Below are 24,854 nucleotides of genomic sequence, written 5' to 3'. Positions count from 1 at the left end.
TGACCTTAGTAATTCCCTGCTTTTCCACTGGGGTGCACTGTTGAAGAACACATAGTCAGTCGTCTTTAGAAATCACTTTAACTGATGTGACTTTTCCCTTTGTGCTCTAATATTGGTGTTCTTAAAAAAAAAAAGTTACACCTTGTTGAATGAGATTTAATTGTTTTTCTTAAAATTCATAAATACAGTTAAACAACTCTGGCTCTGTAAACTAATTTTATATTTGTGGGATTTCAAAACTTCCACATGATTAAATTCTATAGGTTTTCCATTTTTTTTAAGTTTGATATTCAACTTCTATATATGGGAATCTGGTATGCCCCAATCTTTACCTCACTCTGAAGTGAATGATAATCAATATTATTTGTGAAAATTCTTCATTATGATTGCCTGTTCAGTTTGCCTAATGATAACATTGCTGCTGGAAGCACAGTGATACCCTAGATTTGGTGGCAGAATCAAACAAACGTCAGAAAGGTCATAGAGTTTTACAACACAGAAAGAACCCCTTTGGCCCATCGTGTCTGCGCTGGCCATCGATCCTCTAACTCTAATCTATTCTAATCCCATTTCCAGCATTTCATCTATAGCCTTGTGTGCTATGGCATTTCAAGGGCTCATCTAAATGTATCTTAAATGTTATGATGGTTCCCGCATCTACCACTCTTTCAGCTTGTTACCAGAGAGAGTTTTCCCTCAAGTCCCCACTAAATCTGCTCCTTACCTTGGGTTTATGCCCCTGGTTATTGACCCCTCAACTAAGGGGAAAATTACTTCCTATCTATGTCTGTTATAATTTTGTACATCTCAATCAGGACCCCCCTCCGCCTTCTCTGCTCGAAGGAGAACAACCACAGTCTAACCAGCCTCTCTCCATAGCTGAAATGCTCCAGTCCAGGCACCATCCTGGTGAATATCCTCTGCGCCCTTTCTAGTGCAATTACACCCTTCCTGTAGTGTGGCGACCAGAACTGCACACACTACTCCAGCTGTAGCTTAACGAGTGTTTTACACAGCCCCAGCATAACCTCTCTTCTATTCAATGTCTCAGCTAATGAAGGCATGTATCCCATTTGTCTTTTTAGCCACCATATCTACGTTCTGCTGCCTCAGGGACCGATGGACGTGCATCCCAAGGTGTACCCCTGGTTCACTGTACCCCTAGATTTCTACCGTGAATTCCCTTGCCTTATTAGCCCTCCCAAAATGCATCACCACAGTTTTCAGGGTTAAATTCCATTTGCACTCTTCTGCCCATCTGATCAACCCGCCTATCACCCTGTAATCTAAGGTTTTCCTCCTCACTATTTATCACGCCACCAATTTGTATGTCATCTGTGAACTTGCTGATCATTAATGTACACTACAAACAGCAAGGCACCAATCCCTGCAGTACACCACTGGACACTGAGTCCCAGTCACATAAAAAACCTTGGAGCATCACCCTCTGCACCCTGCCTTGTTCGCCCTCCAAAATGCATCACCACACTTATCAGGGTTAAATTCCATTTGCCACTATTCTGCCCATCTGATCAACCTGTCTATCGCCCTGTTAAAATAGTGAGGTTCCTCCTCACTATTTATCACACCACCAATTTTCAGTAATCCAATTTTGGCTCCAATTTATCAAACTTCCCTGGATCTCACTTTCTTGATCAGTCTCCCATGCAGGACATTATCAAAAGCCTCACTGATGTCCATGTAGACTACATTAGCGGCATTGCCCCCGTCTACACACTAGTCACCTCCTTCGCAAATTCGATCAAATTTGGTGGACATGATCTCCCCCTGACAAATCCATGGTAAGTATCCTTGATTAATCCTTCCCTCTCCAAGTGGAGTTTAATTCTGTCCCTCAGAATTCTTCTCAATAATTTCCCATCACTGATGTTAGACTCGATCACTAACCTGTAATTTCCTGGTTTTTGCTTGCTTCTTGAATAACGGTACCACGTTAGCTGTCCTCCAGTCCTCTGGCACCTTACCTGTGGCCAGAGAGGATTTGAAACATTGTCAAAGTCCCTGCAATCTCCTCTTGCCTCACAGTAGCCTAGGCCACATCTCACCTAGGCCTGGGGATTTATCTGCTTTTAAGCCCACTAAATCTGCTAACACCGTCTTCCTCTTGATGCTAATAGGGAGGGAGGAGGGAAGTGGGGGGGGGGGGGGGGGGGGGGGCAGTGTTGTTGAGCAGGGACATTAAGGAATGTGATATCAAGCAGCCTGGACAATATAGGAGTCTGATGGGGTGGGCGGGGGGGTGTACTCCCCACTGGTTGGAGTCATACCTAGTACCAAGGAAGATGGTGGTGCTTAATCTCAGTCCCAGGACAACAGTGAAACTATTTCTGAGGGTAGCATCCCAGGTCCCACCAAGATCAGATGCAGAATCAGTGACCTTCCCTCCATCATGTCAGATGTCCTTTGGGGACTTCAATGTTAATTTCATTTGCAATTCCTCAGATAATGAAGCAGTCGGTAGCATTAGACAACAGATAGCTTGGACAGATCACGTTCACACCACAAAAGAGGTCAGGCAATGACCATCTCCACCGAGAGAATTCAGCCATCTCCCCTTGATATTTAGTCATTATCATCACTGAATCCCCCACAGTAAACATCCTGGGTGTTGCCGTTGATCAGAATCTGAACTGGATTAGCCATATGAATGCTGTGGTTAGAAGAGCAAGTCAGAAGCTGAAGCAGTCGGTAGCATTAGGCAACAGATAGCTTGGACAGATCACGTTCACACCACAAAAGAGGTCAGGCAATGACCATCTCCACCGAGAGAATTCAGCCATCTCCCCTTGATATTTAGTCATTATCATCACTGAATCCCCCACAGTAAACATCCTGGGTGTTGCCATTGATCAGAATCTGAACTGGATTAGCCATATGAATGCTGTGGTTAGAAGAGCAAGTCAGAAGCTGCGCAGAGTGACTCCCCTCCTGATTCCCCAAAACCTGGCCCCATCTACAAGGCACACATTAGGCGTGTGATGGAATACTCTCCCCTTGCCTGGATGAGTTCAGTTCCAACAATCAAGAAGCTCAACACCATCCAGGTATACCGGTGTATACCATCAACAAGAGGCACTGCAGGAACTCACCAAGGTTTCTTCGACAACAGATTCCAAACCCATAACCTCTCCCACTTAGAAGGACAAGGGCAGCAGACGCATGAGAGCACCACCACCTGTATCTACCCCTCCAAACCACACACCATTCTGACTTGAACTGATCTTTCACTGTCACTACTTGTGTGTACCTGCACCACATAAACTGCTGCTGTTCAAGTGGATCAAGACCATAAAGATCACAAGATCTTATTGAGATGTCTTCTGAAGAGGACTGTAGGAAACATTGTTGGTTTGCAGCTAATCACAAAATCTAGACCATTATATTCTGCCTAGTGCAGTGCGTATTGTAATTTCAGAAAATGTGAAAATGAGTTATGCTCCTTTTTTTTTAATCAGGTCTCTCTAGGGGGCGTTGACTTGACGGTGAGAGTTCTGACGACAGGTTATTGGCCTACTCAGTCTGCTACACCAAAATGTAACATCCCTCCAGCACCACGACATGCCTTTGAAGTCTTTAGAAGGTATAGCTTCATGAACAAACAACTTTGTTTTAAGAACATTTGACAATTTATTTATTCTATTTCAACAGTAGCTTGAGATGTTATGGTTACAAGGTCACAGAATCAAAATTAAAAGCTGGCACAGTAGCACACTTGCTTCACAATGCCAGGGACCTGGGTTTGATTCCTGGCTTGGGTCTCTGTCAGTGCGGAGTCTGCACGTTCTCTCCGTGTCTCTTGGTTTCCTCCCACAGTTCAAAGATGTGCATGTTAGGTGGATTGGCCATGTTAAATTGCCCCTAGTGTCCAAAGGTTAGGTGGGATGACTGGGTTATGGGATATGGTGGAGGTGTGGGCTTAAGTAGGGTGTACTTTCCAAGGGCCATTGCAGACTCGATAGGCCGAATGGCCTCCTCCTGCACTGTAAATTCTATGTTTAATCAATACTTTCTCTTTTGGGGGGAAAAAAGTTATTGTTTTCTGTTTAAGTTGATTATGAGAGTAATTTGGCTGCAGGATTAAATGCATTGCATGTAAAAGTTTATTTTAATTTTCACTCATGTATAAGCTTTAAAAAAAAACCACCGAGCTCAAGTTGACATATTAAATGTAGAATTTAAACATTTGTATTAATTATTGTGTAGCAAATAATTGGAGTCTGTCTTATTTTGTCACTATAAAATCTGTATAAAACGTGTTTAAATTTTAATTCTGCAAAGTATTGACCAAGCGCCATTACTGCAGGGCAATTTGGTGCTTTTGGTACTTAGCACAACAAAGGGGATGGCAAAATAGAAAATATTCCAGCAGCTAGGTTTGTTGAATTTTCTAAAGAGTTGAATCTGTGTAAATTGGACCTACAGAAACCCAAGGATATCCTATCCAATCCAACTCTTTTGTTTCGGAATCTGACTATCTTTTTAAGCCTTTTCCTCCATGGGTCTGCTTAATTGACATTCTAATCTGCCTTTAGTTTTAACTGAATTTATTTGCGGCAGCAAACGTTAACAACATGCATAAAACCAGGTGCTTGGAATTAATTACATAGAAAGTAAAATGCAAACAGCCTATTAATTTGACCCATTTTCTTATTTATCCTCCACATAAGCTCTAATCATGTCCTTTTATGTCACTATGTACCTTCAACCTGGCTTATTGCAACCAACCTTTTTTTAAAAAATGCAGTGCTCAAAAGATCAAGGGCAGCACGGTAGCATAGTGGTTAGCGCAGTTGCTTCACAGCTCCAGGGTCCCAGGTTCAATTCCCGGCTGGGTCACTGTCTGTGTGGAGTCTGCACGTTCTCCCCGTGTGCTTGGGTTTCCTCCGGGTGCTCCGATTTCTTCCCACAGTCCAAAGATGTACGTGTTAGGGGATTGACCATACTAAATTGCCCTTGGTGTCCAACAAATGTTAAGTGGGGGTTACAGGGATAGGGTAGATACGTGGGCTTCAGTAGGGTGCTCTTTGTAAGGGCCGGTGCAGACTCGATGGGCTGAATGGCCTTCTGCACTGTAAATTCTATGATTCTATTAAGATCTATAATATGGAATTACATGGAATGCCATTCCATGTTAACCTACTCAGTTGAGTTAGTTTCAATTTGAATTGCATCCTCAGCTGTCTTGCTTTGAATGGAGAGTCATTTTGCTTTTTTCACCTCTCGCTAACATACAGTCTGGAATCATCTCTCGTCCTTCACTGGGTTCTTCATGCTTTTGCTCAGTTGGACTAAGTGCTCCCACCTGTGACTAAGCTAATGTTTTATATGGAGTGAATAAATTATCATTTCAAATTTAATGATTGGATCTGCATCTATAATGCAACCATATTTTCGGCACCCATGACTTTACACTAATGCTTTAATTTTAGTTGCCGAATGACAATTGTCCTGACGTTGATTGGTACAGTGTTTCATGTGGAATCATTAAACTATGCAGATTTACTCCATTTAAGGTGTTTTTATATTCTGAGCTCTTGAATGCAATAGACCCAGCCAATAAATAACAAGTCATACAAGATTCTGAAGAAATTTGGTAGAGTACATACTGAGGTGGTTGGACCTGGCTGGGGAATCTAGAACACGGGACACGATCTCCAGATAAGCGGCTGATTATTTAGGACTGATATGAGCAGGTTCCTTTCCTCAAAGGATTGTGAATCCTTTGAGTTCTGTCCCAAAGGATTCTGGATGCCCCATCAGTGAAGGCTGCAAAACAGATTTTAGACACAGAATCAAGGGATATGGGAGTAGGCAGGAAGGTGCTTGTGGCCAGTGATCAACCGTGCTCATGGTTTTTAAAAATGTACTTTATTCCAAACATAACCAAAAAAATACACAACCATCCAAAAAAACAGCTAAAGTACAAACAGTTTGTCATTTTCCTCCCCCTTTAAACCTTACCCAACCAAACCCCACCCGTACTCGGCGACAAACAAATCTTTAAACAGCCTCCACCTTACGTAAAATCCCTCCAACCCTTGAAAAGCAAACCTAATTTTCTCCAATTGTAGGAATTCCTCCATGTCATGCCGCTGACCTCCACCCAAGCAGAATTTTCTGCCAAGCAATCAGTGAGGCGAACGAAGGCCTCGACAGCGCTCCCTTCTCCAGTAGCGCCAGCATCTCTGACACTCCAAAGATCGCCACCAGAGGGCACAGCTTCACCCTCACCTGCATGATCTCCAACAGTGTCTCAAAGATTGATGCCCAAAACTTTACTATCTTCGGGCAGGACTAAAACATGTGTACATGATTCGTCAGTACCCCTGCTTACCTCTCACACCTATTCTCCACCTCGGATAAAGACCTATTCATCCGAGCTCGTGTCACATGAGCTCTGTGGATCACCTCGAACTCTGGTATCTGACTCATTTGGCACGTTACAAAATTTCATTCCAGGCAAATAACCACCAGCTCCTCCTCCCACTTCTTTTTTTCTTCTAATGGCACCTCCCGTACCAGCCTCACCGGACAGGCGCCGTAATGTGGCGACTAGGGGCTTTTCACAGTAACTTCATTGAAGCCTACTCGTGACAATAAGCGATTTTCATTTTTTTCACCTTCCCTGTTTCCAGTAGCCACCCATAAGTATCTACAATCCTCCCTTCCCCCAACTCATCATCCAGTACGATATGACTCAGCAGCTGAGGGGACGAATGGAACTTCTTTCGCACAAAGTCCCGCACCATGCGTCTGAATTCACTTCCACTCGGCAACTGGTGTTGCCCCCGAAACTCCTCCAGCCCCGCGAACATCCCTTTCACGAGCAAGTCCCTAATCCGTTCAACCCCTCCCTACTTCAACTCCTAAATGTGCGGTCCATCCTAGCTGGTGCAAACCTATGATTTCCACATTTCAGCTAGCACTGGCACTCTTTCTCTCCCCCTCCCAAACCCCCGCTCCAGAGTGTCGCCTAAACTGGTTCCAGATCTTAGTGATTCTACCACCTTTGGGCTCGCTGCATACCTGGCTGGCGAAAACTGGAGAGGGGCCATCGCTAAAGCCCTTCAGCATGCTCCCACACAGGAGGCCTCCTTCATCTGTACTCACTCTGACCCTCACCTCCTCCCACCACCGCTGCACCTTTTCAACATTCAACGCTTAATAATAATATAACAAATTTGGAAGCACCAGCCCCCACATGCTGTACCGTCTGCAAGAAAGCCCCACAAATCCTGGGTGTTTTGCCAGCACACACGAAGGCCCAAGATTAGCTTATCTACCCTCTGAAAAAATGCCTTGGGGAGGAATATCGAGAGGGGCTGAAACACAAACAAAAACCTCAGGAGAATGTTCATCTTTATGGCCTGCACTCTCCCCGCCAAGGACAATGGGAGGGCTTCCCACCTCTTTGGATCCCCTCTCACTCTCTCTACCAAACTGGCCACGTTCTATTTGTGCATTGTAACCCACTCATGAGTCACCTGAACCCCCAAACACCTAAACCTTGTTTTGACCAGCTTGAATGGCAGGACACCCAAGTATCCACTTCTCCCCTGGCAGTTCTCTGGGAATATCTCCCTCTTTGTCACATTGGGATTGTACTCTGAAAAGATTCTGAATTTCCCTAACAGGCCCGTTATCTTCTCTATGCACGGGTCTGAGATATACAGCAATATACAGCAACAGACTGTCTGCATAGACAACCTCCCTTTCCACTCCTCTGTGCCTCCAATGCGATAGCCCGAAGTTCAGTAGCCAATGTAAACAACAGTGCGCATTCCTGTCTTGTGCTTGTGCAGCCGGAAATATCCCTAGCTCATCACATTTGTTCTGTCAACAGCCACCTCCTGTTGCTTGACAATTGCTGTCCCTTGACAAAACCCGTCTGGTCCTCAGAAACCATATCCAGCACACACCCCTCCAGTCAACTTGCCAACACCTTAGCCAGTACCTTCATATTCAGCAGGGAAATGAACCTATATGATCCACACTCCATTGAGACCGTATCCATTTTTGGAATCTGAGATTGATGCCTGAGCCTACGTAGCCAGCAACCCCGTGTGACAAATTATTGTACATCCACAGGAGATTTGGTACCAACATTGCCATGAATTGTTTATAAAATTCTACCGGAAAGCCATCCGACCCTGGTGCCTTCCCCGATTGCATCAGCCCACCCCCCCCATTCCCTCACCTGCGTGGCCACCTGCCGCCTCAAATGATGGGCTAGCAGGACCCGGATTTGAACCCGGCCCCATGTCTCTGTCCATGTGGAGTTTGCACATTCTCCCCATAAAACACACCCCTTGAGCTTGAGTGGCGGAGCTGATCCACTACCTTCCCAGTCGACATCAAGTCAAACTCAACCTGCAGCCTCTTTCTCGCTGCTAACGACTCTCATACTCCGGGCCACTGATTACCACCAGTCCACTTGCATGATGGCCTCCACCAACCTATGTCTCTCAGCCCTCTCAACCTTGTCCCTGTGGGCCTTATAAAATATTAACAACCCTCCCACCCCCGCCGCCTCCCTCCCCAAGACCACTGCCTTAAACACTTCAGAAAATGTGGAGGGTGAGACTCCACATATAAGGGGCGGCATGATGGTGCAGTGGGTAGCACTGCTGCCTCACATTGCCGAGGACCCGGATTTGAACCCAGCCCCATGTCACTGTCCATGTGGAGTTTGCACATTCTCCCCGTGTCTGCTTGGCTCTTCCCCCACAACCCAAAGATGTGCAGGGTAGGTGGATTGGCCAAGCTAAATTTCTCCTTAATTGGGGAAAAAAATAATTGGGTACTTCAAATGTATAAAATGTATTGTCAATATTGGACGCATAAATATTAACTAAGACGACTGATGACCCTGCTCACCATCACCATCACGTACCGCCCTCCCGAGTCCAGTACCTCGATAGCCACCACAAATACCAACTTCTTACTGTACAAAATCGCAACCCCACTCTACTTCGAATCAAACCCAAAGTGAAATGTCTGCCCCATCCATCCCTTCCTTAACCTCGCCTGGTCCTTCACTGTCTGGTGTGTCTCCTGCAGGGAAACCATGTCTGCCATTAAACATTTCAACAAAAAGCTTCCAATGCATCCGGGCCCATCTCTCATTCCAGCCCACCCAAAATGGCACCAACCCCCCCCACCCCCCCCACACACCATGTTTACCTTCACCCTGCCACAAAGTCACCTGCGTCACCGGCTCTCTCTCCTCCCAAGCCTCCTGTCTCTTCCTCAAATCTCCCATCCAACCCGCCCTCCACCTAACTACTCCCCCCACTTCTCTGGCTACCCGCTGCAGCCCCCTCCCCCACAATTCTTGCATTTACTAGCATCCCTGCCAGCATGGCAGCCCCCAACTGGAGGCAGGCCTACACAAAGGACTCCACCGACCACCCACATCACCCAAACTACCCCTCCTCCACTCTTGCTTCTCAACCTTCGCCCTTCGGACAGTCCCAGCCCCCCCCCCCCCCCCCTCTGCCGGAGCCCCCCCACCCCCCACCCCCACCATCCCAATCTCCAGCTGTAGATGGAAAAACCCAGGACTTGAACCACCCCCCCTATCAACCATAACAAAAGAAAATGTGCAACAATAACACTTCCAAACATTCACATTTCAAACATATCAAAACTATGAAATCCCACCGTTAGTTCTCCCCCCACCCTCCAATATGCTTCCTGACAGTCATTTGCCACCTCTGGCATTGTTAAATAATGTTCCTTGCCGTTAAATGTCACCCACAAATTAGCTGGGTACAACATCCCAAACCGTACCTTGCTTCAAAGGGCTCCGCCTTGGCCCTGTGAAAACCTGCTCTCCACTTGGCCAAGTCAGACCCAATGTCCTGGTAAATTCCTATCCGATTCCCGTCCCAGCTGCAGTCTTGTGTCACCTCCGCCCACTTCAGAAGTCACTACTTCTCTTGGAACTTGTGCATCCGGCCGATCACTGCCCACGGCTGTTCCCCCTCTCTCAGCCTCTGCTGCAGCGACCCGTGGAACTGATCCACCTCCAGGGCATCTCAAAGACTCCCTCCTCAAACAGCTTCACGAACATTCTCACCATGTAATATGTGTCCCTCGTTCCCTCGGCCCCCTCCAGTAGTCCAATTCTCAGGTTCTTCCTCCAGGAATGTTTCTCTTGATTATTCACCCTCGTTCATGGCTTCTCCCAGCAATGATGTGGAGATGCCGGCGTTGGACTGGGGTGAGCACAGTAAGAAGTCTTACAACACCAGGTTAAAGTCCAACAGGTTTGTTTCAAACACGAGCTTTCGGAGCACGGCTCCTTCTTCAGGTGAATGGAAAGGCTTGTTCCAGAAATGTTTATATAGACACAGTCAGAGATGCCCCGGAATGCGAGCACCTGCAGGCAATCAAATCATCAAAGATGCAGAGAGAGAGGTAACTCCAGGTTAAAGAGGTGTGAATTGTCCCAAGCCAGTTCAGTCGGTAGGCCTCTGCAAGTCCAGGCTTGTTGGTGGGGGCCGAATGTAATGCGACATGAATCCCAGATCCCGGTTGAGTCCGCATTCATGCGTGCGGAACTTAGCTATAAGTTTTTGCTCAGCAATTTTGCGTTGTCGCGTCTCCTGAAGGCCTCCTTGTAGAATGCTGACCCGGAGATCAGAGGCTGAATGTCCTTGACTGCTGAAGTGTTCCCCAACTGGAAGGGAACAGTCCTGCCTGTTGATAGTCGCACGATGCCCGTTTATTCGTTGTCGCAGTGTCTGCATGGTCTCGCCAATGTACCACGCTTCGGGACATCCTTTCCTGCAGCGTATGAGGTAGACTACATTGGTCGAGTCGCACGAGTATGCGCCGCGTACCTGGTGGGTGGTGTTTCCACGTGTAATGGTGGTGTCCATGTCGATGATCTGACCTGGTACCACCCACCAGGTACGCGGCGCATACTCGTGCGACTCGACCAATGTAGTCTACCTCATACGCTGCAGGAAAGGATGTCCCGAAGCGTGGTACATTGGCGAGACCATGCAGACACTGCGACAACGAATAAACGGGCATCGTGCGACTATCAACAGGCAGGACTGTTCCCTTCCAGTTGGGGAACACTTCAGCAGTCAAGGACATTCAGCCTCTGATCTCCGGGTCAGCATTCTACAAGGAGGCCTTCAGGAGACGCGACAACGCAAAATTGCTGAGCAAAAACTACAGACACCTACAGATGCTGAAAGATGCCCTCGTACGAACGGGATATGGCGCTCGACTCATTGATCGACAGTTCCACCGCGCCACAGCAAAAAACCGCACCGACCTCCTCAGAAGACAAACACGGGACACCACTGACAGAGTACCCTTCGTCGTCCAGTACTTTCCTGGGGCGGAGAAACTACGACATCTTCTTCGCAGCCTCCAACACATCATCAGCGAGGATGGACATCTTGCCAAGGTCATCCCCACACCCCCACTACTGGCCTTCAAACAACCGCGCAACCTCAAACAAACCATTGTTTGCAGCAAATTACCCAGCCTTCAGAACAGCAACCACAACACCACAAAACCCTGCCAGGGTAATCTCTGCAAGACATGCCAGATCATCGACATGGACACCACCATTACACGTGGAAACACCACCCACCAGGTACGCGGCGCATACTCGTGCGACTCGACCAATGTAGTCTACCTCATACGCTGCAGGAAAGGATGTCCCGAAGCGTGGTACATTGGCGAGACCATGCAGACACTGCGACAACGAATAAACGGGCATCGTGCGACTATCAACAGGCAGGACTGTTCCCTTCCAGTTGGGGAACACTTCAGCAGTCAAGGACATTCAGCCTCTGATCTCCGGGTCAGCATTCTACAAGGAGGCCTTCAGGAGACGCGACAACGCAAAATTGCTGAGCAAAAACTTATAGCTAAGTTCCGCACGCATGAATGCGGACTCAACCGGGATCTGGGATTCATGTCGCATTACATTCGGCCCCCACCAACAAGCCTGGACTTGCAGAGGCCTACCGACTGAACTGGCTTGGGACAATTCACACCTCTTTAACCTGGAGTTACCTCTCTCTCTGCATCTTTGATGATTTGATTGCCTGCAGGTGCTCGCATTCCGGGGCATCTCTGACTGTGTCTATATAAACATTTCTGGAACAAGCCTTTCCATTCACCTGAAGAAGGAGCCGTGCTCCGAAAGCTCGTGTTTGAAACAAACCTGTTGGACTTTAACCTGGTGTTGTAAGACTTCTTACTGTGCTCCCAGCAATGCCACCTCTGCCTCCAGCTCCAAGATCCAATCACTATGAGCAGGCGCCACCCTTTCCATCTCGCAGATTGTAGCACCCTGTGACTCCAACCTCTGCTGCACTGCTGCATAGTCCTGCGATGAGGGGCTTTTGCGATTGCCTTGGACCGGTCCTTCTGCAACTCTTGCCAAAGTCTCTTGAATTTCCCCTTGATGAACTCCATTAACTACTCCACTGGCAGTGGGGTAGGCAACAATGATACCCCAGCTTTCTGTTGCTGTGCCACAAGGGCACTCCACCTCTAGAGTTGAAGCTGTATTCGACTTCTGCCGGATGTTGTAACCTGCCGCCATTCCCCTATGGAGGAGAAACCAAGACCATCCAATTATTCTGCACTTTTTTTCTTGCAAAGCTCCCAATAACAGGGTAGAAAGGGACAAAACGTAAGCCTCCAAGTCGGACCCACCTTGTGTGTGACCAATCAGCTCTTGACCACCAGCCATGATCATATTGAAAGGTGGAATAGGTTCATAGGGCCATATGGACTACTTTGCTCTATTTCTAAACGCTGGTTTATATGACTCAGACCTTCAGCTGGGAACATTATTTTAACTTGCTTCCTTCAATAGCAATACTTACAAATTTGTGCTTTTTTTGCCCTTATGAAGTACAAACTGACCACATTTTAGAATCTATTAAATTAGTAATGTACTAACCTGCATTGTTCAGAATGTAAACTAGAATTTGCTATCTCGGGTGCCGTTCCTTAGACTTTCCTGTACCTGTTTAATTTCCCATGAGCTTTTCCACAGCCACTTGCTACAAGAGAGAGATTGAAAAAATGTTTACATCTCCAACAATAATTAAAAGCTAGATGAATAAAACTCCACAATCATGAAATATAAGTTGCAGTTCTGGGCAGAGGTTTAGTGTGGCCCCCATCCTTCTCTCCAGAACGTTCTGTTTCACCGCTCCATAATAGCGGAGACATTTTAAAACATAACTGCCCAAATCCCGCATTAGTAACACATTGTGGTCAACACCAACCAAGAATAAATAAATAAACCAGTGCTTGAGCTTAATCATACTAAAGTATAATTAAATGCTATTATAGTCTTTATGCCTTGCATTTTGATTTAGAGATTTTTTATAAAGGTTTATAGAATGTTGACTTCTGTTTTTATTGCAGATTCTATTTGGCAAAGCACAGTGGCCGACAGCTCACACTCCAACACCACATGGGTTCAGCAGATCTAAATGCCACTTTCTATGGACCTGTGAAAAAGGCAAGTACCTTCACAGTAATTAATGAAAAAAAAAATTCACCGTCTACCAACTGTTGCAAATTGATTATAGGCAAGAAGAAAAAGGAAGCCACTCTTTAACTAGAAAGAAAATCAAGGAAATCATTGTCATCTTGGTAGTATTCTCAATTCTGCCTGATGGTATGCAATGTAAGTTATGCATACTTTTTGTGGCATTTGTTTTGCCACAAACAAATATCAAGTGAAATTTCACAAAGGTGAAATATCAAAGACTTCAAGATGATGCTGTGGTCTATAAATTAAATCCAAAATATGTTAATGAAACAAGCAGCATATAGTTGCACACATTTAATTGAAAATGGAGGTGAGGATTTAAACTTAATAGAATTTACAGTGCAGAAGGAGGCCATTCGGCCCATCGAGTCTGCACCGGCTCTTGGAAAGAGCACCCTATCCAAGGTCAACACCTCCACCCCATGCCCATAACCCCACCCAACACAAAGGGCAATTTTGGACACTGTGGGCAATTTATCATGGCCAATCCACCTAACCTGCACTTCTTTGGACTGTGGTAGGAAACCGGAGCACCCGGAGGAAACCCACGTACACACGGGGAGGATGTGCAGACTCCGCACAGACAGTGACCCAAGCCGGAATCAAACCTGGGACCCTGGAGCTATGAAGCAATTGCGCTAACCGCAATGCTACCGTGCTGCCCCGAATTTGTTAATCTCGAATTTGATCTTTAAAGATGCTTCTTTTCAACCTCTGGAGCTTAATCATTTGGTTTATTTTGTATATATTGAGTTGTGTAAACTAGTTTTATAAGGAGTCACATTTTCAGCAGAAATAATTTAAATAGATTTATTTATTTTTATTAATTCAGTGTTAAGCATTCTAGTTAAATGCATAAGCATATTCCAATGAAGTACACGGATGATTGTGTCACCAGCCCATTTTAGGCAATAGTATTAATACCTTCTGGAGAAAAATAATCAAAATTAATCACAGCCTGCCTGAGATAATATGTCCAAATGACATCATGCAATAAGACAATCATAATGCTTCTGAGCAAAATCTTGAAATCATGCCAGCTCTGCTACAATAGAGCAATTCTTGTAGACAATGCTAAATTCATCAATGCATAATGCTATAATCCTTGATCAGACCCAAAGTTGTTAGTGCTTCCAGTTAAGGACCAATAATGTTCTCTTTAAAGTAGAAAATGTTTGGTATTCAAGAAGGTTACTAAGTGAATAAAGCCACAAGATTCCATGGGTTTGGAACAAATAAGAAATAAACTTTACAAGTTCAGAAAGATAAAACAATTGACAATGTCTGTCTTTAATAATCAGCACAAGTATGAGATATATGTGAATCAGCAAGTGTGGTCAAGCACACCATACTGAATAATAAAGGACTGATGTGACGAAAACAGATTCCATGGATTTCTGAAGACTCCATCCAGTCACATGTTGAGCCAACTAGTCTCACTGAAACTTCTATCTTCTCAAGAAGGGTTCAATCTTCCACGTTTGAAGATCATGTCTTGAAATTCTCAAAAGTCTCTCCAAGGATGGCTTCAAAATTGACCCAACTCACAGGGTTTCAATCTTGCCTTCCAAGATTCCTTTCCTATGGAATTCCGAATACACTTGAACTTCACCTTCCAAATACAATCTCAGACCTTCGGCAGTGGCAAACAGAACACCACTACTCCAAAAGGGTACCTTTGCCTCAATGGCCCACAGAATGGAGTCATTTCTGGCTGCCTTCTCAAATCTTCAAGACCTCTCTCATGCTCAGTTCACTTAAAGTTTATTCCATGCAGTTCTTCTTTTAATTTTGTGCCTATTGCTCTGCTTTCTTTTAACTTAATGGGTCCTGTTTATGTACCCTGTCTTTTATCCCTTACCTGGGGCTTCCTCTTCAGACCTCTCTCTGTCCCCTCTCCCTGGGACAGCTACTTGACAATGGCACTCCGTATCAGGTTAGCTGACATGGCTTTGAGTGCCATTCTTCTTTCTGTCTTTGCGCCATTGTGCAGGATTGGTCTTTGGTCTGAATAGCTTGAAATGACAGGTGTGCGGCCGGTTCCTTGTCAGCCATGCACAAAATGCCTGAGGATCATTGGGAATCAGAGTTCCTGACCTCCAAATATCAAACAAAGGTAAGTATAGGTTCCATCATAATAGATCAACAACAAAGTTGGTGGCATTCAGCAGACCAAACTTCATCTGTGGAGAGAAGAAGATATAAAGAGTTAACATTTCGGGTTTAGTGACTCTTCTAAGGTTCTGACCAAGGTAATAATAGTCTTTGTTATTGTCACAAGTAGACTTACATTAACACTGCAATGAAGTTAATGAAAATCCCCTCGTTGCTACACTCTGGTGCCTGTTCCGGTACACTGTGGGAGAATTCAGAATGTCCAAATTACCTAACAGCACATCATTTGGGACTTGTGTGAGGAAACCGGAGCACCCAGAGGACACCCACACAGACACGGGAAGAACGTGCAGACTCCGCACAGACAGTGACCCAAGCCGGGAATTGAACCTGGGATCCTGGCGCTGTGAAGCAACAGTGCTAACCAATGTGCTACCATGTCGCCCCACCACTGTGCTACCTTGCCACCCCATTGTGCTATTGTGCTGCCCCAAAGTTCCAAATGGTGAACATTAACCCTTTCTTCACAGATTCTGCGTGACCTGTTAAATGTTTCCAGCATTTTCTGTTCTCATTTTCGACTTCCAGCATCTGTAGTATTTTGCTCAACAGAAAAGTTATATAGTGTAAAACAATGTTTAAGCTATCAAAGCCTTAGTAAAAGTAATTCTGAGATGTACTCTGCATCTTTTTCTCCTTTGGGAAAGGGTTGAAGCTGTCCTTGGGTATTTACATATTTTTTAAAAAACAAGCAAAACCTGACCCTTCAGAAGTTTAAGAAATTGGAAACAGTTTTCAGTTTGCTATAGCGTTTGATTAAAATTTCAATTTATAAATGTGCTGATGAATGGGGTGTTTGGTAAACCAAGAGCAATCAGCCGGTGATACTTTGAGTAACATGCTGCTAACTGATCATTTTGAATGATGGCAGGGAGAAATTGTATTCTCAATAGTGAATTGAAGTTTAGTTTTGAATAACTACAGTTTAGGAGTTCACCAAAATGTCAGTTGCAACAGTGTTCAGCTTTTGTTTTAAAGAAAATTTTCAAAAGTCAATTTATCCTGCTTGATGTGAAATCATTTGTAGCATTGCTTTGCAGGTCTATTGACATTTAAAAAGAAACACTTAGTTTTATCCCATTGTTTTCTTAGGATTATGCGCACATTGAGGTGGAGCCCATTGATTTTAATCCCAGAAAGTTCAATCAAATCTTTAAGCGGGCATATTTGTGTTTCATGTGATTTCATTGCCCTAGAACAGCTGTGTCACATATTAATGTTTCAAAAGTAATTGTTAGCATGTGTTGAATGTTTATTATACATGATACATTTTTATCGTAACAGGAAGATGGTTCTGAAGTTGGAGTAGGTGGAGCTCAGGTAACTGGTTCGAATACCAGAAAGCACATATTGCAAGTATCGACGTTCCAGATGACTATATTAATGCTGTTCAACAATAGAGAGAAATATACGTTTGAGGTGAGAATAGACTATGACAAAAATGTGATTCATGTTAAAAACTGTCACATTAGGAAAAATATATTCTTGCTGACATAGCTGCACAATATTAGATTTTGGCTTCCTGTTGCATGCCCTTTTTGATAGCAAGAAGATTGTATGTAAAGAGCTAATGACTGTTCAAGTGCCCCTATGAGATAGGTAATTGCTATTTTTACTGTTAAATGTGCTTCAGAATAGACTGATCCTATGTTGTGAATGTTTATCAACAGAAATGACTGCAGTACTGGTAAGTGAAACAGCCCAAGTCACTTAATAGGATCCAGAGTGGATGCAGAGGATGGTTGGCTTCAAAATGACCTTATAGCCCATATTTTTAAGTTGAAGATTTAAACAGTGTGATTTATAACTTGCAATGCAACTCAAGTTAATAGCAGTGTGCATTATTGATAAGAAATAAAAACAAAATGCTGAGGTTAGGCAGCATCTTTGGAGGGAGAGAAAATGAGTTAATATCGGAACTGGAAACAAGTTGGAGAAATAAAGGAAAGAGGAGAGATTCTAATTCTGAAGAAAATCCAGCGACCTGAAATGTTAACAGATTTTCTGTCATTTCAGATTTTCAGCATCTGCAGTATTTTACTTTTGTTTTTATTTCTAACGTGCTTGTAAATTGTCCAAAGTCTGTTTATAAGAGGGATGTTGGTATGTCTATGTTTCTTCTTTGTCATTGCATGAGCTGCAAACAACAGTATCAAAGATGGTATGTTTTTCTAGGGTGTTTGTGAGAGCACTGACGTGTCTCCTCATTGCAACATTTTCTATTCTCCAATATTTGTGCTTGTTCTACTCCGGACTTAAGCTTTGCAATGATGTGGACCAAGCCAGAAGTAGAGTTGTTTCATTTAAGCACATGGATATTTTTAATAAAAGCCCTCTTCACTTGGCTAATGCTTAACAAAATAATGCAAATAGAAATGTGGTATAATTATAAATATACTCTTTTTAAAACACTATCATATATTTGCAGGAAATTCAGCAAGAGACAGATATTCCTGAACGAGAATTGATCAGAGCTCTTCAGTCATTAGCATGTGGCAAACCAACACAACGAGTCCTTAGCAAAGAGCCCAAGTCAAAAGAAATTGAGCCTGGCCATGTTTTTATAGTGAACGATCAGTTCACATCAAAGTTGCACAGAGTCAAGATTCAAACAGGTTTGTTTTTTTGTTTTTTTTTAATCAATTAAACCAGAATGATTTTTTTTTCCGCAGATAAAAGTAACAACGCATGAAAATGTTTGACCAGTTAAATTAAGAATAGATAAGTTATTAATATTGTCCAAAATAGAATGATTTATGAGCCCTGACAGGTTTTTGGTAAGCAGGCCTATATCCTATTTGGATAAGATTTGAATCCCAGCTATCTGATGAGTTCAAACCAACTGTTTTGCAACTGGGTATCACTTCAAGCTAACCTTTTTTTGATATAAGTTCACTATTAGATGTTGTGAATCTCCTGCGGATAGCATCAAACAAAAACCCAGTACTGGAAACACTAGATTTCTCGGCATTTGTGGAGAGAAATGTTGCTTTTCTAATTCTAGTGATGCACAGGCATATTAATATTGCATGAAAAAGAGCCTGCATCTAAAAGATAAATGTGAATGTTGTCACCACAGATGCTGACTGACCACCTTTGTGTTTCCAACTTTACTTTTGAGATTTTTAGCATTTGCAGTATTTTGGATTGATAACCTGGTTCTGGGTGAAAAACACATGATAAAAATGCTAGATATTAAAAGGGAAGGATAATGTTGGGAAGGAGATGAGTACTTTGTACTACAAGTATTTTATTTTTTAACCCCTTGAGTATCTCCAGAGGTGATGTGGGAAAACGTTAATAATGCCATAACAGTGTTAAACATTTGCTCAGTTGGCTGGATGGCAAGGTTGTGATGCGGCGGGATGCCAACAGCACGTGTTCAATTCCCGTGCTGGCTAAGGTTATTCAATCTTCTCAACCTTGCCCCTCGCTGTGATGTGGTGACTGCAGGTTACCATCAGTCAGCTCTCAAAGGGCAACTATGGTCCTCTGGGACTGTGACAACATTTACTTAAAGCATTGTTGGAAATACTAAACTGAAACAATTTGTAAGTAATTAAGATATTTATTATAAGAAACATCCCACGAATCTGTCCAAATAGACGAGGAAAAATAGGTGTTGAATAAAAAATAGAGATTATCAAAAGTGACCAATAGCTTGATTTAAGTGTTGAACCTTGAGGCTTCAAGGCCACTGAAATCCTCTCCAACAAATTTAAATTATGACAAAATTAGAGAGATTTGAAATGTCAAAGTGGGCAAAGCCATGGGGATCTATGAGCAAGCAGTTTAAACACAATACTTTGGGAAACTGAAAACCAATGTAGTTGAACTGTAGCGGGGTGACAGGCGAATGAAACATGTTGGGGCAGGTATAAGCAACAAAGATTTGAGCAGGTTGAAATTTGAAGAGAGTGAAGATTGGCAGAGTATTATGATTGAGTCTGGAAATGTCTGAAGCATGGGTGCAAGCTTTTCAGTGGTGGTGGGGCTGAAGTAGAGGCAGAGGTGTGCAATGGTATGTCAGTTGAATTAAGCAGCAAAATGGATATTTAAGGAAGGAATTTCATGCTCAAGACAACTTTGTAAGAGTTGGTTGTAAACATTTTATTATTTCATTCATTCAGCCTCCACTTATCAATAAAATATTCATGTCTGTTGAAGTGAATTTAGTGTGCGGATTAGTTGCCCGTTTAAGGCCATTCATTAATATCTAGTTGCTTGGCTATATTTTGTAAGAAAAGGCACTTGCTAAAAGCATGATGGGATACTTGGCTATATTTATCTCTGCTTCAGTACAAACTCTTGGAAGGTCGAATAATATAAACAAATGCTGCAGCTTTTTTCTGCTGACAATCTGCTTTAAAATTGTTTTAGCCAGGGACAAAAAACATACTCAATAACTTATGAAGAACATTCCCAAGAACATTCCCAAGATTTGTTTTGTGTAAACATGGCCCGGGGAAGCCTGTTTTTGTCCTTTGTTGTTTATTTCATGGTATCAATATATGTTAATATTGTATGGTAGGTGTTTGGAGTGGCCTCCGACTGTTTCAGCCCCTCCACGATTCGTGTCCAAATAAATTACCTGAAACAAAGCTCGAAGCATCTGACTATCTTATTTCCACGACAGTGTCATTCCACTGACGAGTCACCTCAGTACATTTGCCCCATGAGGTTTCTAATCCATAAAGCTGCTGTTCCACTCTTCCAAACCAAATGCTTTTTCCCCAACCCCTGTCACTCATTGAATGACTGTTGGATTTCATAATTCTTTCATTATAACTACCAAAACTTATTAGGAAATAGTTTAAGTCAAAAGTTCAAACGTCCTTTTGCGAAGATTTGCACCAAGTATCTGTTTTCTTAGTTGATACTTTCCATACCTCAATTGGATCACTGAGAAAACTTTGGTTCAGATCATTTTTCCTCTACGTTTAACTATTGTTCAATTTTTCAAAGTGTAGTTTCTTGAATATCCGAGTAATAAATACAGGGGTAGATTTTCTGGGAAAACGTGGACCTAAATGACAGGAAAATGCTTCAACAAAGGTTCGTCAGGTGACTATCAGATGCTGACTTGTGCATTTGAAAAGATGACAGCTGGATCCATGGGCTACTTCAAAATTAATTGAAAGCTCTCCACTCTCATGGAGCCTGAAATGAATCTGGTCCTGGCCAGTAATCATTCTATGTAGGTCACCATTAAATATTGGACAAGTTTTATGATTGCTTTCTTACAATCTGCACTTTTGCCTTAGGCAGGGGTTTGAGCCTAAATTTTATGAAGAAGTCATTTCCGTTGGATCCTTGCACTTTACCTTTCCTGATCAAAGAATATAACGGTGGATTTCAGACCGAGGCTAGAAGAGCTAATCTGACAAATAGGGCAGAGGAATAATAAGAATTTCTTGAAATGACAGGGTGGTCTTTTCTCCAGATCCTACATTGCATTAATTCAAAATAGGGGACAGAAGTTTGCTGTACTGCCTGCCAAATGTATATGATGGTTTGCATTTGGGCCATCCCACTTGCCGTTGCTCCGTTATGTAGATTAGCAGTGAAGTTTTCACTCATTGAATTACTGCAGAATACTGTGCAGAGCAGAAACTCTTTGGTACATATCCTCACTGCGAAATTCAGTATTCTTATGATTTGGTGACATTTAAAATTTGCAACACACTTACTCAAAGAAAAGACCCTATTAATTTACTGTGTTGTACTCTGTGCTGCAGCTCTGCTTGAAATTATTCATTTCTTCTGGTTTCGTCAATGGAAAATTAGATTTACATTAATTGAAATGTCAAAAGTTTAGACATTGTGAATTTGGTGTTGATTCTTAAAGGTTCTTGAATTGAATTTACAGTTGCTGCCAAACAAGGAGAGTCTGACCCAGAACGAAAAGAAACACGCCAGAAAGTTGATGATGACAGAAAGCATGAAATTGAAGCTGCCATTGTACGCATCATGAAATCGAGGAAGAAGATGCAGCATAATGTTCTGGTAGCAGAGGTAAGAATAATTAATTTTTGTAAAAGAAAACGTCATGTGAAACATTTAATAATTAAAACTGGTTGTTTTGTGTATATAGTTCATTTTAGTACGTATTTTCCAATATCAAATTCCAAGAATCATTTATAACATTGGTCCTTAAATGTCATGCATCTGTCCTATAATTTAATCTTCTGTAGCGTTTTTCTACCATGCTAGTGTAGTCCAATTGATTTTACTTACCTCTGCACTTTAACTTTGGGATAACTGGTGTGTGGGATTATCCACTTGGCCCATTCTCTTTCATTCGGTTGCCCTCTTGCTAGTCCTTTTAGCATTCCAAATCACAGCAACCTCCCCTATGATGTGAAATTGTAGAATCCTCCCCAGTACTGCCACAGCCTATTGCGACAGGAACCCTGCTTCCTCGCCTTAAACTCCACTTACCCATGCTTTCCCTGCCCCCCCATACAAATTGAGTCTTTCATTCCCAATCTGCATATCTGTCAAAGACTAGCATCTATCTTCCTTTGCACTGTTTTTCAAATTTTATAAAATTGCAAGATTCCCACGTGAGAGCTGCAAAATCTGGAATCAATTAAATTTCAAAAGTTAGATGTTTTTAGTGATCAGTTTAGAGACTTCAGTAACTTTTTTGCACTTTTACATCCATAGGTGACCCAGCAGCTGAAAGCCCGCTTCTTACCAAGCCCAGTGGTTATTAAAAAAAGAATCGAGGGACTTATTGAGAGAGAATATTTGGCACGAACACCTGAGGATCGCAAAGTATACACTTATGTAGCATAAGATGCATTCAACAGGTTTATCTGTTCTGGACTGTATAATCGCATGAATTGGGAGGTTCGTTTTAAAAATATTAAGAAGACCTTCTCCAAATAAATTGCAGTAAGTGTACTAGATTATTCAGATCAAGCCCTCATTCCCTGTGATAATTTTGAACAAAAATGGACCCAACTTCTGGTTGCTCAACGTTTTACCCATGTAGAGATCATCTTTAACAGTTCCTCGGGAAAATGTGAATGTGTTTTCATTTTGTTTTCAGTACTGTAAAAAAAAAAAAATTTAAATAAAATCTAGAAAACATGAAATACCATCAATAAAAATAAAATAATTGTTCGATTTCTTTTTCCCCGATTCTCAATGTTGATGTAATGGCATTTTTTTCTGAAGTGTTTGGCACCTCTGTGCTTGTACGGATTGGGTATATAAATGAACTGCAGCTGCCTCACTTTTATTGCCCTGCTTCTGCGAAATTCTGCTTGGATGAAGCCTTGAATGGAAACTCCCAGATAGTATGCACATTTTTCAAATGCCAAGAATGTGCTGTTTGAACATGCTGTATTTTATCATTAACTGCAGGAGTTATTTCAGTAAAAAATCTTTGGATGGGACCCCTGTAAAACCGCCCATTACATCGCTAATATTGTATTGAAAAATTGTTTCTCATTTTGTCGATGGCAAGTGCAGTCCATATCCAGTTACTTAGGTTGATTAAGTTTTATTTCCGTGTGTATAAAATGTATAATATTTTTGCTGTTGTACTCACTGCTAATAGTAGCTTGTACAGGGCATTGTTTTCATCACAATTCTTGTAGACAGAGGAATTCAAAATAAAAACTATTTAGTAAACTAGAGAAAATCCACATTGTACACAAGATGTATACAATCGTAATACATTTTGGGATGATTTTCCTATCTTATTATTCTGAAATGAAGCATTAAGATAGAGGTGACTTATGCATGAAATAGATCATTTTTTATGATGGGAGCCTTTAAAGAAAAACTCTTGTTTAGTTACAATCGTGGATAAGCTGAAAGCTTGCTCATAGTTTATCTTTTGGATATGTTTGTATCAAACTAAGCAAGTCTGTCTCAGAAAATTGAAAGTTCCCATCTTTACTGGGAGTGGGGTAGTTTTTTTTTGTAGAATTCCATACCCATCTTGGAAGAATGCTAAAGACGAATGAGGCTTCTTCCCCTGTCACAGCATTGAAGGATTTCCATCCAGGTCTCTATGTGACCTAACCCATTTCACAGTCTAGTTTTTCAGACCTTTACCCAGACAATTAATTTACATTATTCATTGGTAAAATGTTCTTCGTGATGCTCTGACGGAATTAATTTTACACAGTACACTCTTAATTCATGCAAACAGAATAGCCAAATATGTTTCCTGTAGCTGGAAATATCTGGGGTGCTACTTCAATAATCAGTTGCTCTGTATTGAGACTTCAGTATATCCACAATTAAATTGGAGTTACTTTCTTAAAGCCTTACTCAGTGCTATAGTGGAGTGAGAATGAATGCAAGTGATCCCTTCTGGGATTATTTTTTTTAATAAAAAAAAAAGTTTAGCAAAGTTTTGGGGACACTTAATATATGTATACCTACTATAATTTATGTTTAAAAGGTTAATCTTGATGGGTTATTGATTTTTTTAAGTTATGAGGTTTGTTATTAGAGGTAAATGTCAGATTGTTTGCTGTACTGCTTTTTAAGGGCATATTACGATCAGTCCAGTTCAGCCACGGTCTTTGTTGACGGTGCCACCCAATGGAATGCACATTAAAGGTTCTTCGCAAAGTACAAACTTGAATGTTTTGATGTAACTTCTCGGACAATACTGAAAGGAAATGAAGTCCATTTAAAATAAAAACACTGACTGGAGAAATTGTTTATATAAACGTCACCTATTTAGATGTGTCACCTTGTATTTTCTGACGTTCATATTTGAATTAAGCTAGTCTGCTGTAAAAGTGCATAATTTATTTCTTTACAGAAAATGTTTCTATGTAGGTTTTTTCCTGTTGACTTGATTGCTAAACCTGAAATTAGTAAATTTCTGTATTTATGAAATGAAATTGAATTTGGCTTAAAGAAAGTTGGTTTAAATACAAGAAACTTTCTTCTATGTTCATCCCCACTTGCTACATTTCTGAAAAGTCAAGAATTATCTTCATGCAGGTTATTGTTTTTGAAGGGCTGTTGCAATAGTTAATATTTATTTCAAAATATGTTACTATTTTCTGCTAATAGTGTTGAGGGGTGCTGGTCTTCACATTTTAGAAAGGTGTGCTCGCAAACTGAGAATTGACTT

The 24,854-nt window shown here is 42.3% G+C and overlaps 1 protein-coding gene across 2 annotated transcripts in view; it reads left to right on the top strand.

Moving 5' to 3' along the window:
* Window positions 1-24,406, top strand: part of cul3b (cullin 3b) — a 101,369-nt gene extending 76,963 nt beyond the window's left edge. For both annotated transcript variants that reach the window (XM_038817476.1, XM_038817477.1), the window contains exons 11-16: window positions 3,477-3,601; window positions 13,438-13,534; window positions 17,027-17,161; window positions 18,171-18,357; window positions 21,612-21,757; window positions 22,412-24,406. In XM_038817476.1, the coding sequence (XP_038673404.1) occupies window positions 3,477-3,601; window positions 13,438-13,534; window positions 17,027-17,161; window positions 18,171-18,357; window positions 21,612-21,757; window positions 22,412-22,543 (822 nt within the window). In that variant the 3' untranslated portion in view covers window positions 22,544-24,406. The remainder of the gene's footprint in view (window positions 1-3,476; window positions 3,602-13,437; window positions 13,535-17,026; window positions 17,162-18,170; window positions 18,358-21,611; window positions 21,758-22,411) is intronic.
* Window positions 24,407-24,854: the final 448 nt, after the last annotated feature.

Source organism: Scyliorhinus canicula, chromosome 13, assembly GCF_902713615.1.
Source record: "Scyliorhinus canicula chromosome 13, sScyCan1.1, whole genome shotgun sequence".
Lineage (NCBI taxonomy): Eukaryota > Metazoa > Chordata > Chondrichthyes > Carcharhiniformes > Scyliorhinidae > Scyliorhinus > Scyliorhinus canicula.
Note: the sequence above shows the minus strand (reverse complement) of the source record. Positions and strands in the feature narration are given on the sequence as shown.